Source organism: Oratosquilla oratoria, chromosome 24, assembly GCF_046742065.1.
Source record: "Oratosquilla oratoria isolate Oo_2021 chromosome 24, ASM4674206v1, whole genome shotgun sequence".
Classification (NCBI taxonomy): Eukaryota; Metazoa; Arthropoda; class Malacostraca; order Stomatopoda; family Squillidae; genus Oratosquilla; species Oratosquilla oratoria.
The window spans coordinates 19,138,156-19,156,220 of record NC_134800.1 but is presented as its reverse complement, the minus strand read 5'-3'; the positions used below and the strand labels follow the sequence as shown (position 1 = coordinate 19,156,220).

At 37.2% G+C, this 18,065-nt stretch overlaps 1 protein-coding gene across 5 annotated transcripts in view; it reads left to right on the top strand.

Annotated features, from left to right (window-relative positions):
- Cog1 (conserved oligomeric Golgi complex subunit 1) overlaps positions 1 to 18,065 on the top strand; it is a 96,866-nt gene that overhangs the window by 51,579 nt on the left and 27,222 nt on the right. For all 5 annotated transcript variants that reach the window (XM_076207785.1, XM_076207784.1, XM_076207783.1 and 2 more), the window contains exons 17-18: positions 12,483 to 12,634; positions 14,054 to 14,213. In XM_076207785.1, the coding sequence (XP_076063900.1) occupies positions 12,483 to 12,634; positions 14,054 to 14,213 (312 nt within the window). The remainder of the gene's footprint in view (positions 1 to 12,482; positions 12,635 to 14,053; positions 14,214 to 18,065) is intronic.

The following is an 18,065-nucleotide window of genomic DNA, read 5'->3' as shown; positions in this document are numbered from 1 at the left end:
ATGAATGTGTAAAAATATGCAGGGAGGAAAAAAGAAATTATGAAAAAGACAATAGAAAAATATAAGGATCATCCAAAACTATTCTATAGATATGTGAACGATAAACTAAAAAACAAACAGGAAATAGTGAAATTATGCCAAGGGAATATGGAATACACAAAAGATATAGAAATGGCTGAAGTTATGAGAGAGAAAATGTACAGAATCAGGATGAAGGGCGAGAAGTGAGATTTCCCCCATGGACCAAATAACGATCCTTGATGTTAGGAAATCATACGTCCCAGATGGATTCACAAACTGGATACTAATAGAATGTAAAGAAGAACTAATAGAAAAATTATATAATATAATAAACTGCTCACCCAAACAAGGAAAAATATCAGAAGACTGGAAAAATGCCAATATCATACCAATATATAAAGGAGAAAACAAGGAATACCCAAGAAATTACAGACCAGTTTCCCTTTCAAGCATGGTAGCCAAAATTTGTGAAAAAGTTATCAAAAATAGATGGATAAAACATCTGGAGGAGAACAATATACTAAATCTGGGACAATTGAGATTTAGACAGGGAAGATCATGTGTCAAAAATTTGATCATTGTACTCGAAGACTATTAGATATAATACAGGAAAGGAAAGGATGGGCTGATTGTGCTTTCCTAGACCTACAAAAAGCTTTTGACAAAGTATCACAAAATAAACTAAGTAAACTGGAAACCTTAGGGGGGATACAAGGTAAACTACTGAAATGGATGGAGGATTTCTTGTATGGAAGAAAAATGAGAGTAGTACTGAGAGATAAAAGTTCTACTTGTGAAGAAGTGATTAGGGGAGTTCCACAGGGATCAGTATTGGCTCCAATAACGTTTGCTATTTATGTGAATGACATAGATGAGGGTGTGAAATGTTACATGAGCTTCTTTGCAGATGATGTAAACTCTTGAAGAAAGTGAGTACTGAAATAGATTGTGTGTCATTGCAGAGAGATCTGAACAAGCTTTGGGAATGGAGTCAGAAGTGGGAAGTGGATTTCAACATTAAGAAATGTAGCATAATGGAATTTGGAAAAAGTAAAAAAAGGATATCAGGACAATATAAAATTGGTGCAAAGGAAGTAAAGAAAGTGGGTTTGGAAAAAGGCCTGGGAGTAATCATTACAAAGGACATGTCCTCTGATAAACAGATAAAAAAAATTGCCAGAGAAACCCACAACTTGCCAAGATCAATAAAGGTGGCTTTTACTTACTTGGACAAAGAAATGGTAAAAAAAAATACTAGTCACACTGATAAGGCAAAAATTGGAATATGCAGCAACACTATGGTCACCCAGTGCCAAAAAGAATATAAGGAAAATTGGGAGAATCCAGAAAGTAACTACAAAGATGGCCCCAACACTTTCAGAACTGTCATATGAAGAGAGATTGTCAAAACTAGAATTACTGACTCTGGAACAAAGAAGAGAAAGAGGTGACTTGTTGACTATAGAATCATGAGAGGTATGGAAGTCCTTGATAGAGAAGACTTACTAAATTGGGATAAGAAAAATACAAGGGGACATGGAAGGAAGCTCAAAAAGGACAGTTATAGAAGAGACCTGAAAAAGAACAGCTTTCCCCACAGAGTGGTGGATGTATGGAACAAACTAGATGGAACAATAGTGTGTGCAAAAAGCATACACAAATTTAAGCGCAATTTAGACAATATAAGATGAAGAAATAGGACACCAAGAGTGTAGCTCCCTTTCCTGTAAAATACAACTAGGTAGGTAATTACACACATATACAAGATTGGAAAAATGCAAATATTGTACCAATATACAAAGGAGGGCATAAAGAAAATCCAAACAACTATAGACCGGTCTCCCTTACAAGTACAATAAGAAAAATATGTGAAACAGTTATCAAAAGTAAATGGATTAAATTTATTTGGAAGAGAACACTATACTAAATCCAAAACAATTTGGATTTAGACGTAGAAGATCATGTGCCACAAATTTTATGTTTTTTCTCGAGGCTAATAGAAATAGTACAAGAAAGGGATGGATGGGCAGATAATGCCTTCGCAGATTTACAAAAAGCATTTGACAAAGCACCACACTACTAGGAAATATTGAAACAATAGGTGGAGCACAAGGAAAGTTATTGGAATGTATGAAAAATTTCTTGAACAGAAGAAAAATGAGGGTGGTACTTAGAGACAAGAACTCAACCTGGGAAGAAATGATAAGTGGAGTCCCACAAGGTTCTGTATTGGCTGCGATAATGTTTGACATATATAATAAATGACCTGGATGAAGGTATGGAATGTTATATGAACTTCTTTGCAGATGATGCGAAACTATTAAAGAGAGTAAGTGCAGAGGAAGATTGTAAATCACTACAAAAAGACCTGGACAAAGTCTGGGAATAGAGTCAGAAGTGTGAAGTGAATTTCAACATCAAGAAATGTAGTATAATGGAGTTTGGAAAAAGTGAAAATAGAATATTGGGACAATATAAAATTGGTATAAAGGAAGTTAAAAAAGTCAACTTGGAAAGGGACCTAGGAGTAACTATCAGCAATGACATAGCACCAGACAAACATATCAACAAAATAGTTGGAGAAACTTTCAATTTACTAATATCAATGAAAGTGGCCTTTGATTACCTTGATGAAGAAATGGTAAAGAAAATATTAGTTACATTGATAAGACCAAGATTGGAGTATGCTGCAACACTGGACACCCAATACTAAAAAGAATATAAAGAAATTAGAATTAAAAAAACAATGACAAAGATGGCACCAACACACTCCAAATTGACATATGAACAAAAATTGGACAAACTCAAACTACTAACCTTGGAACAAAGAATAGAAAGAGTAGATATACTAACCATCTACAGAATTATAAAATGGATGGAAGCCCTTGATAGAGAAAATTTACTAAAGTGTGATAAAAGAAAAACAAGAGGGTATGAAAGAAAAAATTAAAAAGAATATTTACAGAATAGATCTGAAAAAGAATAGCTTCCCATATAAGAGTAGTAGATATCTGGAACAAATTGAGGAAACAGTAAATGCAAAAACTATACAAGAATTTAAGATCAAACTGGATGCTGGAAGATACAAAAGCGGGTCACTACGAGCATAGCTCTCTTCCCATAAAATACAATGAGGTAAATACACGGAAAAAGACTGTGAATCACTACAGAGAGACCTGGACAAAGTCTGGGAATGGAGCCAAAAGTGGGATGTGAACTTCAACATCAAGTAATGGAGTTTTGAAAAAAAGTAAAAATAGAATATCAGGTTAATATAAGATTGGTACAAAAGAAGTTAAAAAAGTTAGCCTGGAAAAGTAACTAGGAGTAATTATTAATAAAGACATGTCACCAAGATTGGAGTATGCTGTGACACTATGTGCACCCAGCACAATAAAGAATATAAAGAAATTAGGAAGAATCCAAAGAGCAATGACAAAGATGGCACCAACACTTTCATAATTGACATATGAACAAAGATTGTCCAAACTGAAACTACCAACCCTGGAACAAAGAAGAGAAAGAGGAGATCTACTGGCGGTATACAGAATTATGAAAGGCATGGAAGTCCTAGACAGAGGAGAGTTATTAAAGTGGGATAAAAGAAAAAAAAGGGGACATAAAAAGAAACTCAAAAAGGATAGTTATAGAAAAGATTTAATAAAGAATAGTTTCCCACACAGAGTGGTGGATGTCTGGAACAAATTGGATGAGGCAACAGTGTATGCAAAAACCATACAAGAATTTCAGAACAAACTAGATGTGTATGTATTTACATCATAGGCTGCTCAATAAGCAAGAAAAGCAAGAGGCCTGGGTTATATTGAGTGGGAAGGGGAGCACTTCTGGTTGCCCAAAAAGATCTCTGTGCAGTGTTGAAAGTGTCTGTAGTGAGAAAATGCAAGGGAATCCAGGTGGATCAAGGGAAAAATGTGACAATTTTGGTTCTAATATTGATATAAATGCAGTGCCCTCTGGAGTGCTATACCAAAACTAAATGTAAATAGAGGCTTTGAAACCCCAAGGAGAATTGGTAGATTGTATGGCGATGACCCATTTTCTGGCTTTGCTGAGTACAAAAAAAGAAAATTGAGTCAAATCATAGACATGGAAAGGGAATTGAATATAAATAGAAATTTGTGGGATAGAGAATTCATGGAACTAAGGAAAGAGATTGTGGGTTAGAGAATTCATGGAACTAAGGAAAGAGATTATGATTTTAAGGAAAAACTATTTTGAAGCCAACAAAGAGGTATGTGAACTAAAGAAGAAGAATTCCAAAATAAATAATGAGAAGTTAGTTAAAATAAAGAACTAATTGAGGTTAAACATGAAAATGAAAAGATGAAAAACAATGATACCATCAATAGTGAGAATTAAAAATAAAAAAAAAAAAAAAAAAAAAAAAGGTAGATCACAAAATACAGGCAATGTCTGAAAGAATTTAAGAAAACTTAAGGGGACCGGCTGGTCAAGAATCGATGAAAATTGGGAAAAAAATGAAAAACTGGGAAAAAAATTCTACATCTGCGTATGGCAATCGACAATCTGTATGTGGAGTATTTAATCAAAATTCACCTTATTTTCGTAGTTATGGCAAATAAACCCCCTCATCCCCCCAACTCGACCCCATTTCGGCCCTATGATACGTATTGGTCACTACAATATATATATTATTGCAATAAATAATAATTTGTAATGATTGAGTGCTATTCCTAGTGACTTCTGGCAACTCTGTGTCTGTACCAGAGGTTATATATAGACCCCAGAATGGGTAGATGCCTCAGAAAGCGATAAACAGTAGACAAAAATTGAGTGATACGCTCCACTGCCAGCCACCATCAATCCTTTTGTCATTTGACAAGCTGTTATACTATTTTTGAGATGCCATGTCCTCGCAAGCAAACCAAACACCTTCAGGAAGCTAGGAAAAGGCAAGAATTACAAAGTAAGCAAGCTATGACACCCTAATGTAATAACCTGCCTAAAATGCAGGTGGGGACCAGGAGCCAGAAGACAGAGGATTATATGACTGGACATCAACATATATGACTGAATATGAATAAATTTTATTCTAAATATCATCAACATTCAAGCCTAAAAAGCTAAATAAGGAAATGCCATGATATCCCTTATTTATATTAGTATGTAGGGGTTCAAAGTTAGTGAAAACTTTGACGGCCCGTATCTCAAAACCTAAGTTTTATACCTTCAAACTTCTACTCCTCCATAACTTCTTAATCAATTTCAATGAAAATTCACACATAATATGTCTAAATCTGCCTGATTGATGAAATAGAACGTTTTTTTTAATATCTGAAAGGGTTAATTTTTGCCCATTTTTTTTTCCCTATTTGAAGGGGGACGGGGTGGGAAAAGATATAAAAATTAAAATTCCACAAACTAATTACTTTAACTAAAATTTCTCTCTATTAGTTTGAAGGTCTGGATAAGGTCCTTCCACCATATTAATTTCATTCATGTAGAGCAATTATTATAGGAGGAGTAGTCATTTCAAAATTATCAATTTTTTTGAAAGGGAGATGGGGGGGGCAAAACATGAAAGGGTTGCAGATTAGTTTTTTTGGGTTAGGAAAGATGTATATGGTGTCCTTAACTCCTGGCATAAATTTCTGTGCAATAACCCAATTAATAAAGATTTTCATCTTTTGATCAGCCGGTCCCCTTAAGTGAGGAAAATTTGCAGATTAAGAAATGAAATGAAAACTGAAAACAAAGAGCTCTTAATGAAATAGTACAACAGATACAGGAAAATGAAAATGACACAATTATTCAAGTAATCAAAGAAAAAGCAAATTGGGTAAGAGATACAGTGGACAGAAAAAAGGGTATTGTACTATATAGACTAAAAGGAAAACATGGTTTAGTTAGGTACTTGAGAGAAAAGCAGAAAAAGAAATGGCAAAAACAAGTAAAAAAAAAAAAAAAAAAAAAAAATATATATATATATATATATATATATATATATACAAGATGATGACCATGAAGTAGAAAAAGAATTAGAGGAAGTATATAGAATGGGACAATATTCTAAAGAAAGAAATCGATCCCTAAAGATAAAACTAAGTTCACAAATGGTACCAGAAGACATACTGGCAAAATTAAGTTAGTAAAGAGTTAAGATTAAAACATATGGATAGAGAAATGAATAAGGAAAGAGAAAGAGAGAAGACACTAAGAGATGAAGTTAAAAAAAATGTGAAAAGAATGGAGACTGAATGCAAGGATTTCTATTGGAGAGTGTTAGATATGAAGCTGAGAAAATGGTACACCAAGAAGCGAAATGAAAGGAAAAGAAAATGGGATGGAGAAGAAAAAAATAAAAATAAAAATGGCCTGTACTAATATAGACAGATTAATCTCAAGATTGAGTGAACTAAATGATTACCTGTCACAAGAAAAACCAGACATAATGGGAATTGCAGAGATGAAATTAAGGGGTCCACTACCACCAAATAGTGTCAGACATGGATTATATAATACAGTAATTGGTTTAAAAATAGAAATAAGAAACAGGGCAGAGGAGTCATGTTTCTGGCCAAGAAAAACTTAAATGTGATGAAGGTTACAGATGGTAAAAACAGTGTGGAAATGATCATGATAAAAGTTGAAGACAGCAACATGAAAAATAGAAAGTTTGTGATTTATTGGATTAAAAACAGAAATGAGAAACAGGCTGGAGGAATCATGTTTTTGACCGAGAAAAACTTAAATGTGATGAAGGTTACAGAGGGTAAAAACAGTGTGGAAATGATTAGGATAAAAGTTGAAGATAGCAACATGAAAATTAGAAAGTTTGTAGTGATTTATGTGCTCCCAAAAACAGGCTCTTGGAAAGAGGGTGAGCATTTAAATGTTAGAAGGTTTAAGGCATTCATTAAAAGAGATGCTGAAGGATGGAGGTAATCTGATACTTATAGGAGATTTTAATTGCAAAGAAATCTCTTGGAAGATGACAGTGAAAGGTGGAGAGGATCTATAGGAAAATGTATTACTTGACATGGCTATAGAAAACACAATGGATAAAAGAAAATACCAGATATAGAAGTAATGAAGAACTGTTGAGACTAGATTTAATATTTACAACAGAACCTGAAATTGTGGATAAAATTGAATACAAGACACCATTTGGGAAGAGTGATCACATATTAATAGAATTTGAACTAAAGGAGGAATTATATATAGAGAGAAATGAGAAATACAGAAAAGGAAGACTGATGTAAACTAAACAGACTTTGGGAAACTTAAGAAATTCTTTCAAAATGCAAATTGGAAAAAATTCTACAGTGAAGACGCAAGTAAAAGAGAAATGTTGTTTTGTTATCATTTGTCTGTTTGATTTTAATTTATTATTAGTTATATGTCAATTTATCATTATTTACTATTTACCTGTTTATTATTTAACTACACCTATGCATTTATTTATGTATTTTATTTGTTACTTACATTATTATAGTTTTTATTTATTAATTTATTATTATTATGATGTTTTTTTGCATCCAACCTAGATATGGACCAAAAGGTCTCCTGTCGGCATGCTCCACCTTTGTAATCTTTGGATGATTTTGATGGAAATTTATAATGAAGGAATGGATGAATAGGTACCAAGAAGACAGAAACAGTAAAAGGTGTATATTAAATGCTGGTTCAACAGAAGATGCAGAGGCAAAAGATAGAAGAGATAAAACTTGGAAAAGATGGAAAAAAGATAAAAACCCAGAAAGTGACAAATATACATCAACCAAAGAAATATGTAAAAGTGTGCAAAGAGGAAAAAAGAAACTATGAAAAAGACATAATAGAAAAATGTAAAGATCAACCTAAGCTATTCTATAGATATGTGAATGGTAAACTTGAAAATAAACAGGAAATGGTGAAACTATGTCATGAAAGTATAGAGTACACAGAAGATTTAGAATTGGCCAAAGTCATGAACAATCACTTCGTCAGCTTTTACTATAAAAAAAAAAGTACAGCATTGGGATGAAGGTAGCAAAGTGCAATTCCTCCCCCTATGAAGGAAATAGAAATAATACAAAAAGAAACAATGGATCAATTAATGAGCTTGATGTCAGGAAATCACACAGTAAAAAATAATTAATAGACAAAATATATAACATAATAAGTTGCTCACTCAAAGAAGGAAAAATACCAAATGACTGGAATAATGTCAATATTGTACCAATATATATATATAAAGGAGGAAACAAAGAAGATCCAACAAATTATAGGCTAGTTTCCCTTACAAGCACTGCAGCCAAAATTTGTGAAAAAGTTATTAAGAGTAGATGAATAAAACATCTGGAAGAGAACAATATAATAAATCTGAGACAATTTGGATTCAGACAGGGAAGATCATGTGCCACAAATCTAATCTGCTTCTACTCATGACTAATAGATATAATACAAAAGATGGATGGGTTGATTGTGCTTTCCTAGACACAAAAAGCTTTCGAAAAACTACTACATAAAAAAAAAAAAAAGGATACAAGGTAAGCTACTAAACTGAACTGGATGGAGGATTTTTTGCATAGAAGGAAAATGAGGGTAGTACTCAGAGAAAAGAGCTCAGCTTGGGAGGAGGTGACTAGTGGAGTTCCACAGGGTATTGCCCCCAGTAATGTTTGCTATTTATGTGAATGACATAGATGAAGATGTGGAATGTTACATGAGCTTTTTTGCAGATGATGCTAAATTGCTGAGGAAAGTGAATACTGAAACATTGTGAATCACTGCAGAGAGACCTGAACAAGGTTTGGAAATGGAGTCAGAAATGGGAAGTAGATTTCAACATCAAGAAATGTGGCACAATGGAATTTGGAAAAAGTAAAAAAAGATTATCAGGTCAATATGAAATCAGAACAAAGGAAATAAAGAAAAAGGGGTCTGAAAAAGATTTGGGAGTAATCATCACAAATGACATGTCCCCTGATAAAAAGATAAACAAAATTGTTGGAGAATCCTACAACTTGCTAAGATTAGTAAAGGTGGCTTTTACCTGTTTGGATGAAGAAATGGTTAAAAAAAAAAAAAAAAAAATACTAGTCACACTAATAAGGACTGGAGTATGCTGCGACACTATGGTCACCCAGTACCAAAAAGAATATAAAGAAAACTGAGAGAATCCAAAGAGCAACTACAGAGATGGCCCCAACACTTTCAAACCTGTCATATGAAGAGAGATTGTCAAAACTAAATTTACTGACTCTGGAACAAAGAAGAGAGAGGTGATCTACTGACCATCTACAGAATCATGAAAGGCATGGAAGTCCTTGATAGAGAGGACTTACTAAATTGGGATAAGAGAAATACAAGGGGACATGAGAAGAAACTCAAAAATTATAGTTATAGAAGAGACCCAAAAAAAAAAAAAAAAAAAAATCCATACAGTGGTGATATCTGGAACAAACTGGATGAAACAATAGTGTGTGCAAAAACTAAACACAAATTTAAGAGTAAACTAGACACTATGAGATACAAAGACAGGACACCATGAGCATAGCTTACCACCCTGTAAGATACAACTAGGTAAATGCACACAAAACACACACCTAAATCTTTGTCCAGCAGTTTGCAGTGTGTTGATGCTTTTCAGCCCAGGGCAGAACTGAACTCAGACTGCTAAGTTAGCAGGCAAGTGTAATACCACTACACCAGAAAGCAATCCAGGAGGAGCCAAGAAAAGAGGGAGGGAGGGGTGGTGAATGGGAGTGTAAAGTATGTGGGGATGAAATGGGTGGGAGTGGATTTATGCCTTTTGACTCGGGCTACCTCCCTTGTAAGGGGGAAAAAAAACTTGGTATATGTATGTGTATATATATATATATCTGTATATATATATATTTACATAATTGTAGTGTACATGGATGGGGTGGTGCGAGAGGTAAATGCAATGGTAATGGGGTGGGGATTGGAGATGGTTAAAGAAAATGGAGAAAAATGGGAGATAAGACAGTTGTTTGCTGATGATGCTGCATTTGTGGCAGAATCAGAGGAAGGATTAAGGAAGTTGGTGACAGAGTTTGTGAAGGTGTGTGAAAGAAGGAAGTGGGTAAAAGTAAGGTGATGAAATGTACAAGCAAGAATGTGTATTATTGGAGAGAGACTGGAGGAAGTGGATAGCTTTAGATACTTGGGTGTGAATGTAGTGAGAAAGGGAAGAATGGAGGTGGAAGTAGAATGTAGATTGAGAGAAGCAAGTAAATGCCTTGTAGGATTAAAGAATGGAATGAGAAATTGACATTTGGGAATGGATGCTTAGAGGAGACTGTATGAAAGAGTGATTGTGCTAACAGGACTGTATGGGGCAGAAACATGGAACATAAGAAAAGAAAGAGTCTAAATGTGTTTGAGATGAAATGCCTGAGAAGTATGGTAGGGGTTATTCGCCTGGATAAAGTGAGAAATGAGGAGGTGAGGAGGAGAGTGAGGGTGGAAAGGGAGTTGGGAAATAAGGTTGATGAAATTGGGATAGTTTAGACACATGGAAAGAATGAGTGAAGAAAGACAAGTAAAAGAGGTGTGGAAGACAGAGGTGTAAGGAGTGAACATGAGGGGATGACCAAAGATAAGATGGATGGATGGATGGGGTAAAAGTGGCATTGGGAAAGAGGGGGATGTCTTTTGAGGAAGGAAATGAGAAGACAGAAGATGGGGTGAGTGGAGAATGGTTGTGTATGGATGGTACTGTGATACATGGGAGTTGGTGTAGGATTGAGGGGTGAGGGACGATATATGAATGATATTTTGATGCAGCCCAAAGGAATTTCTCTCTGTCTTCTCTTTCTCTGCATGAGAGGGGGGTTGCAGATTAAATGAAGTGGCCTTGCTGTGGATGTGCTATGTCGTGCTACATTGCTTCTGACCCAGGGCAGTGGGCGAGATGCAGGGATGACCCGTCATCCAGAAGGATCCAAAATAGGAGGGAGGGAGGTGAATGGGAGTGGAGAATGTGTGGATGGAATGGGTGGGAGTGGATTTTATGCCTTTGTTTTTGGCTACCTCCCTTGTAAGGGAAAAAAAGCCATTGGTATATGTATGTAGTATATAGGAAAGAAGCAACACTTGTCGGATCCTGTTTCCTATTCTCTAATTTTCTAACATACCTAGACTCGTATTCATGTTTGGTTCCAACTTTGTATCTTTGATTTCCTATTATCATATTTAGATTTGAAATCATGTATTGTTTGAGCCTGGGCTATATCACCTTCTAAGCTATCCCACATATTTATGCATCTATATGGAAAACTATTTCTTCACATCCTTTTGACATGTAGTCTTTCTTAATTTACTTCCATGACCTCTGAAAGCCCTCCCATGTTTAATTTGGAGATCTCTTCTATCAGTGCAATCTATCACCTTTAATGACCTTAACACTGTAATCATGTCACCTCTTTCTCTTTGATCTCTAAAAGTTGGCAGACCCAGTACCTTTAGTCTTTCCTCATATGGTTTATCTGCCAGGCTGGGGACCAGTTTGGTTGCTCCCCTTTGTATTCTTTCAATCTTGCTTATATTCTTCACTGTGTGGGGACCGTACTACTGACATATCAGGGTTTCGATGAATCTTTTCATCATCTCTTCATTCATATAATGGAATGCCACTTTAATCTTCTGCAATAGTCCATATGTCTCTCCCACAATCCTGCTGATATATCTGTCTTTGTGTGTGATTCACCATGGTCTTGGATCATGTGTTGGACTCATGATTGACAACTATTTCCCTCCCAGAAGAAGCTCAGAGCTCATATATGAGATGTATATGTGTGTGTATTTACCTAGTAGTTGTATTATATGGGAAGGGGAGCTATGCTTGTAGTGACCTGTCTTTGTATCTTGCAACATCTAGTTTGTCCTTAAATTCTTGTATGGTGATTACACACTATTGTTTCATCCAATTTGTTCCAGACATCCACCAGTCTGTATGGTTTTTTTTTTTCTTCTTTCAAATCTCTTCTATAACTATCCTTTTTGAGTTTCTTTTCATGTCCCCTTGTTTTTCTTCTATCCCACTTTAATAAGTCTTCTCTGTCAAGGACTTCCATGCCTTTCATGATTCTGTAAATGGCCAATAGATCTCTTTCTCTTCTTTGTTCCAGGGTTGGTAGTTCCAGTTTAGACAATCTTTGCTCATATGTCAATTTTGAAAGTGTTGGGGCCATCTTTGTCTTTGCTCTTTGGATTCTTTCTATTTTCCATATATTCTGTTTTGTACTGGGTGTCCATAGTGTTGCAGCGTACTCCAATCTTGGTCTTATCAGTGTGACTAGTATTTTTTTTCCATTACTTCATCAATGTCATTAAAAGCCAACTTTGTTGATCTTAGTAAATTGTAGGTTTCCCCAACTATTTTGTTTATATGCTTGTCTGGGGACATGTCTTTGGTGATAATTATTATTAATTAATTTTTATGAGATGCTTTCACTTTTCTCCTGGAACAGGCATGGGAAACTGTGGATATTGATGAAGAAGGAGAGAGTGGGAAAGTGAAGTCTGTAATTCGTGTCCCTGCACATCCCTCACCTGCTCTAATATGCTCCTTAGCCATGTTGTGTTCTACAGTCAACTGTGTTGGCATTCACACAATTGCAAGGTTAGAGAGTATTATTAAAACTTTATTAACATTAAGACCTTTTTTCAGAGCAATTTAATCATGATCAATATTGATGAGCATGCTAGAAGTTATCTTTAGCATCATGTTAAACAGTAATGAAAGAAGTGTTAGCTGCTGTATTGTAGTAACCACAGAAGCTCCATTAAATTTTACTTTTGTTACCTTAAAGCTGTGTTCAGACTCCCAAGACAAGCAAGAATTACATTAGTATTCTTATATCCTGGCCAACACGCTGCATTGAAACTACCAATGTAGAATTGACCTGGTTATAGACAGTGAATGCCCTAGATGTGGTCTATAGAATCATGAAGGGCACAGAAATACTCGATAGAGAGGACTTGTTAAATTGGGACAAGAGAAACACAAGAGGACATGGAGAGAAACTCAAAAAGCAGTTATAGAAGAGATATGAAGAACAGTTTTCCACATAGAGTGGTGGACATTTGGAACAAACTGGACAAAAAAAAGTGTGTACAAAAACCATTCATGAATTTAAGAGCAAACTAGACACTGCGAGATACAAAAATGGGACACCACGAGCGTAGCTCACCTTCCTGTAAAATATAACTAGGTAAATACAGAATGTATTAGTCTACATTATTCTACACTCACTCCAGAGAGCCCCACAAAAATCTTTTCACTGAGTAATGTAGGGGCTGAACTAGTGGCTGTGGCTGGTTCCCTTGGGCCCATAGATTTCCTGTAAGAGAGAATTGGAGCAACAGATTGATTAATCGATGTCATCCCAGTTTGTTCTGCTTATTTATGTAATGGGGTTGAGCTGTAAGCACAGAATACTTTCTATATACCAAGAGCTTTTTCCCACATATAAGGGAGCTAGCCAAGTTAAAGGCATGTACCCACTCCCACCCATTTCATTCCCATCCACCATCCTTTCCTCCCTCTCATCTTAGCTCTTCATGGATGATGGGTCATCCCTGTATCCCGCCCACTGCCCTGTGTCAGAGGCAATGTAGCAAGACACAGTACATCCACAGTAAGGCTGTTTCATTTAATTAGCAAACCCCCCCTTCATCCCCTCATGCAGAAAACGAGAAGACAAAACAGCAGCAGCAGGGGGGGAAAACACGCATGGAAAAAAAAAATCCAGTAAGGTCTACATACAAAAGACAAAAATCTCCACCATTTGTATATTGTCTCCAATAACCAGTGCTTCTCTCCTGTGGGACAATATTGCACCAGAGAGAGGTCAAAGAAGTGGTAAATGGAAGATTTAAATCATCACCATACTGCTGTTTCTAATTAACTATTGTCTCCTTATCCTTGAGGGTGGTTGGCAAGGGAAAGTTGCCAATTGATGAAATTCTTCTGAGAAAAACACTAGATATGACAGACAACAGGACTGTGTTCTTGAAAACAGTCTTTTTATTGTTCCAGGAATCTTCAAGCTCAACTGGTAACTCAAGTTTGCAAATCCTACCTTGAGACCATGGAGCAGGTTGTAAAGGAAACCAAAGAAATGAACCAGACATTAGCACTCCAGTTTGTCTTTGATGTCAGATTTGTTCAGCTTATTCTGTTGCCACGGGATAGCAAGGTAAGATTTTGAATTTAGTGTTGAACTGTTTGATCATATCATTACCATGCTTATTCATTCACAATCTCATGGTGATTGTCTTTCTGTCTTGGCATGTATTTTGCTGTTGCTTTTTGTTTAAACTGTGTAACCCCCCAGCTTCTGATCATCTCATTATTCATCCTTTTATTCATGATGTAAATGGAGTAGGAAACCTCTTATTTATGTAGAAAACTACAACCAATAGAGGGAGGTTATTGGTATCAGCCTGTTAGGGGAACACTAGTGTTATTGGCCACTGCAGTTACAGAAGAAACTGATCACCTGCTCACACTGTAGCCATAGGTCCTCCACCTCATTATGTTGTCATATTTGTATTGCCAGAAGTGGACAATCTTGAAATATGTTACTAGTTGTGTGAAGGGTGACCTTGTAGAGAGGATGTGTCTTCTGTTGTGTATCCAATTCAAGGCTTTCCCCAGTGTCATCCACAAGGAGCTAAAATGAGAGGGAAACAAATGGGGGGTGGATGGTAGTTGAGTGGGTGGGGTTAGGTTCATGTCTTGGCTGGTTACCTTATAAGGAGGAAGAAACCTATTGGTATATGGATAGATAAACTCTGCTTATTATTATTTTTATTATTATATATATATATATATATATATATTCATTTTATTTATTTATTTATTACTGTGGTGGGGGAAAAGAATACTGCCACCAAGTATTCCCACTTGGATCATAAGAGGCAAGAAGAAAGGGATGGGGATTAGGACTAGGCATCCTTCTCCTTGTAGCCCCACAGGGCACATTCCTAAAAGTAAAAGCAAAGGCATAAGAGGGTCTGGAAGTTCTCGGACCAGCACCCTAAGGTTTGGGTCTTTTAATGTGCGTGGATGTGGTACAGATGAGAGTAAAAGGGAAGAGATAGGTAGTATGTTTGTGAGAAGAAAGATGGATGTGTTGGCTTTGAGTGAAACTAAGTTGAAAGGGAAGGGCGATTGTAAGTGGGAGGTTATCAGGAGTGAAGAGAGGGTGAGGGAGGGAAGGGGTGGCTATACTAGTAAGTGAAGAGATAGGTAAACGTGTAGTGGAGTGGAAGGAGGTTTCCTCAAGGATAATGTGGATGAAGGTGAAACTGGGAAAGGAGATGTGGGTTTTTGTAAGTGCATATGGGCCTGGCAGTGAGAAGAGTGTAGAAGAAAGGGAGTCTTTTTGGATAGATTTAAATGAGTGCATAGAGGGTTTAGGGAGAAGTTTAAATGTAATAGTACTGGGAGACCTTAATGCTAGGGTAGGAAAGGATCCAATTGATGGAGTGGTTGGGAAATATGGAGTTCCAGGAAAGAATCGTAGTGGAGAATTGATGGTGGAAGTGTGTCTAGAAAGAGAGTTGATGATAGCAAATACAGTGTTTCGGAAGAAAGTCAAGCATAAGTACCCATGGGAGAGGGTGGTGGAGGGAAGGGTGGTAGATAGAGCTTTAATGGACTATGTAGTGGTAAATAGGACTATGATAGGAAGAGTTAAGGATGTACATGTGCAAAGGGGAGAGGGTGGGGGAATATCAGATCATTTTCTGGTGGAAGGTAAGTTAAGAGTGGAGGATAGATGGAGAAAGAGGAAAGGGACAAAAGATAGGGAGGTGCTTAGAGTGAACTCTTTAAATGAAGAAGAAAAGGAGGAGTACAATAAGAAGCTGAAGGAGGAGTGGGAGGGAGTGAAGGATAGAGTAGAGGTAGGTGTGGAGGAGGAATGGGGATGGTTCAAGGAGGGAGTCACAAAGTGTGCAAAGATGGTGTGTGGAACAAGAAGGACAGGAGGAAATAGAAGGAAGGGTAGTGAATGGTGGGATGAGGAAATGAAGAAGGTTGTAGAAGAGAAGAAGTGAGCTTACACAGATTGGTTACAAAATAGGACGAGGGAGTCATATGAGACGTACAAAGAAAAGAAAAGAGAAGTAAAGAAAAAGGTAAAGGAGGCAAAGAGGAGAGCAAATGTAAAATGGGGTAAGAGTGTGACAGAAAATTTTGAAAGTAATAAAAAGATGTTTTGGAAAGAAATTAAAAGAGGAAGAGGAGGCGAATCAAGTAGAGAAGAAAAGGTAAAAGGTGCAGATGGAGAGATGATAATGGAAGAGAAGGCAGTTAGGGGAAGATGGGCAGAATATTTTAGGGAGTTGCTAAATGTGAAGGAGGATAGGGAGGGAAAGATAGCTGCAGTGGGAAATGCTAAGAAAATGAGAGTGATAAGTGAGGAAAATGGAGGAGAAATAAGGAAGGATGAAGTGAAGGCAGCAGTTAAGATGATGAAAGTAGGTAAGGCACCTGGTCTGGATGGATGCCATGCAGAATGTCTTAAAAAAGGAGGTACAGTGATGGTGGACTGGTTGGTGAGGTTATTTAATGTTTGCTGGAGAGAGGGTAGAGTGCTGGAGGACTGGAGGAGTGCTCGTATAGTTCCACTTTACAAGGGAAAGGGGGACAAGTGTGAATGTAGTAGTTTCAGAGGGATTAGCTTGTTAAGTGTAGTTGGGAAGGCTTATGGGAGGATCTTGATTTAGAGGATTAGGAGAGGAACAGAGGGAGTAATTGGTGAGGAACAGTGTGGATTTAGGACAGGTAGAGGTTGTGTAGATCAGATTTTTGTGGTAAGACAGACATGTGAGAAAGCTATAGGAAAGGGGAAGGATGTTTTTTGGGCCTTTATGGATCTGGAAAAGGCTTAGGACAGGGTAGACAGAAAGGCACTGTGGGAGGTTATGCGGATATATGGGATAGGAGGAAAGCTTCTGGGAGCTGTCAAGAGTTTTTATGAGAGTAGTAGAGCTTGTGTCAGGATTAGAAATGGAGAGAGTGAGTGGTTTGAGGTAAAGGTGGGACTTCGTCAAGGATGTGTTATGTCACCCTGGCTGTTCAACTTATACATGGATGGGGTAGTGCGAGAGGTAAATGCAAGGGTAGTGGGTCAGGGATTGGAGATGGTTAAAGAAAATGGAGAAAAGTGGGAGGTGAGCCAGCTGTTGTTTGCGGATGACACTACGCTTGTGGCAGGATCGGAGGAGGGATTGAGGAAGTTGGTGACAGAGTTTGGGAGAGTGTGTGATAGAAGAAAGCTGAAGATAAATGTGGGTAAAAGTAAGGTGATGAGATGTACAAGGGGTGAAAGTGGCAGTAATCTAGAAGTGAGCATTAAGGGAGAGCAACTGGAGGAAGTGGATAGTTTTAGATACTTGGATGCAAATGTGGCAGGAAAAGGTGGAGTGAAGGTGAAGGTAGAATGTAGATTGAGAGAAGCGAGTAAATGCCTTGGTGGATTAAAAAGTGTAATGAGGAATAGAAATTTGGGAATGGATGCTAAGAGGAGACTGTATGAAGGAGTGATTGTGCCAACAGCACTGTATGGAGCAGAAACATGGAACATATGAGAGGAAGAGAGAAGGAGCTTGAATCTGTTTGAGATGAAGTGTCTGAGAAGTATGATGGGGGTTACTAGGCTAGATAGAGTGAGAAATGAGGAGGTGAGGAGGAGAACGGGTGGAAAGGGAGTTGGGAGATAGGGTTGATGAAAGAGTATTAGGATGGTTTGGACACATGGAAAGAATGAGTGAAGAAAGACTAGTAAAGGAGGTATGGAAGGCAGATGTGGAGGGAGTGAACATGAGGGGACGTCCTAGGATGAGATGGATGGATGGGGTGAAGGGGGCTTTGGGGAAGAGGGGAATGTCTGTTGAGGAAGGACAGGAAAGGACAGAAGACAGGGATGAATGGAGAATGGTTGTATATGGAAGATGTTGTGATGCATGAGGTGAAATGGATGGGAGGAGGGGGGGAAGGTAGTGTGTGTGAGCAAAATTTTGATGCAGCCTGAAGGGAT